At 44.8% G+C, this 1,809-nt stretch overlaps 2 protein-coding genes across 2 annotated transcripts in view; both read right to left on the bottom strand.

Annotated features, from left to right (window-relative positions):
• Nucleotides 1-181: 181 nt before the first annotated feature.
• Nucleotides 182-613, bottom strand: TraAM80_08012 (uncharacterized protein; the record flags this gene model as incomplete). The annotated part of the gene is made up of 1 exon (XM_029384776.1): nt 182-613. One exon carries the CDS (start codon nt 611-613, stop codon nt 182-184), a length of 432 nt encoding a protein of 143 aa, XP_029235356.1.
• Nucleotides 614-1,492: 879 nt separating this feature from the next.
• The window catches only part of TraAM80_08013 (uncharacterized protein), a gene marked incomplete at both ends in the record, with an annotated part of 420 nt that continues 103 nt past the window's right edge, over nt 1,493-1,809 (bottom strand). The window contains one exon of the mRNA XM_029384777.1: nt 1,493-1,809. This exon is cut by the window's right edge and continues 103 nt beyond it. Coding sequence (XP_029235357.1) covers nt 1,493-1,809 — 317 coding nt within the window.

The raw sequence follows: 1,809 nt of genomic DNA on the forward strand, positions 1-1,809 counted from the left end.
AAAAAGGGGGAATAAAGGGGTTGAAGGGGAAAGTTCACTACCATCCGTTGGCACTCCAGTCTTTTTTTGTTCAAACAAAAAAATAATAATAATAATAATAAATAACAAATCCGGACTGTAGGTTATTGCGCAAAAAAAAAAAAAACTTACATGTACGCAACACTAGACCAAAGGTGGTCCATCAATAATAACATAGGGGATATTCCACCGCAAGTAAGTACTGTTGTCGTGCCAACGCCAACATCATTAGAGAAAACTCCACGTAGCTGAGGGTCTCCGGTGGCTTCGAGGCACTGTCAGGGGCTTGTCCGATGGTGGCCCTGTAGTCCTCTGCTTTGGCGCGGTATGGGCGTCTTTGAAAGCTCTTTACAAAATTCCACACTACGGTTTCGTTACATGGAACACCGCAGCTATCCAACGCACAAATGGGGTGGTCATGTGGCCAGAGTAGACGGGTTTCCCTGCAAAGGGTGCTGCAACCATTATAACTCTGCTTAGTTCTTAATATTATTTGTTTTTTATTTGCAGTGAACTGAGTGTGAAGAGGAGGGAGAGACCAGGTCAACAATTCAGGGAACCGCGGCAACTTTCCCAAATCGCCCCGCAGCAACATGGAAAGGATGTGAGAAATTAGGAATTTAATTTTAAAAAGTCAGCCATAAAACTCCAGATAAAAAAGCAATAGCAACCGTAACTGCAAAAAGGGGAAGAGGAGAGAGAGGGGAATAAAGAAACTATGCTTGAATAAAACAGAAGGGCAGAAGCAAGCTCTCAACATCCTTCACTGTAGTTAGCTGTGGGCACATCTTCGGAAACAGATGAGGAGTAACACTCGGAGTAATAAATAGCCGGAAAGTGCATCCAGAGAGTTCCCGTCAGGTGCCACCAACAAAAGAAACAAGGAGGAAGAGCTAGTCAGAAAAACGGTGAGAGAAAGAGAGAGGGAAAAAGTAGTTGCAATGGGAAAGAGAAGGGCAAAAGAGGGTTCAGTTTCTCGATACGTTTGCACTGAGAGTGCTTGTGTCACTCATTTATGTGGTAGGACAAAAACAGAATAATGTCATCATATGTAGAGGAGGCTGTCATTGCAGGGGCACACACCAGGAGTCTCGCAGGCTTCTACAGCACGATGCAGATGGAAAAAACAGCGAACTCCCACATAGTACAGACGTTGCCTGCTCCGGAACGATGGCGCATCGCCTCTTCATGTGCCACTTGGAAGTTTGCTTCTAAAATACGATTGTTCCGCGATGAACGGAAGCGGATATGGAGCAATAGCGAGGATAGCACTAAAGAGAAAGGAGGAGCAAAAGGAGACGTGTGCAAAAAGAGAATGAACAAAGGAAAAAAAGGGGGAATAAAGGGGTTGAAGGGGAAAGTTCACTACCATCCGTTGGCACTCCAGTCTTTTTTTGTTCAAACAAAAAAATAATAATAATAATAATAAATAACAAATCCGGACTGTAGGTTATTGCGCAAAAAAAAAAAAAACTTACATGTACGCAACACTAGACCAAAGGTGGTCCATCAATAATAACATAGGGGATATTCCACCGCAAGTAAGTACTGATTGTCGTGCCAACGCCAACATCATTAGAGAAAACTCCACGTAGCTGAGGGTCTCCGGTGGCTTCGAGGCACTGTCAGGGGCTTGTCCGATGGTGGCCCTGTAGTCCTCTGCTTTGGCGCGGTATGGGCGTCTTTGAAAGCTCTTTACAAAATTCCACACTACGGTTTCGTTACATGGAACACCGCAGCTATCCAACGCACAAATGGGGTGGTCATGTGGCCAGAGTAGACGGGTTTCCC

The sequence above is a fragment of the Trypanosoma rangeli genome (assembly GCF_003719475.1).
Source record: "Trypanosoma rangeli strain AM80 chromosome Unknown Tra_15.4_contig_00365, whole genome shotgun sequence".
Lineage (NCBI taxonomy): Eukaryota > Euglenozoa > Kinetoplastea > Trypanosomatida > Trypanosomatidae > Trypanosoma > Trypanosoma rangeli.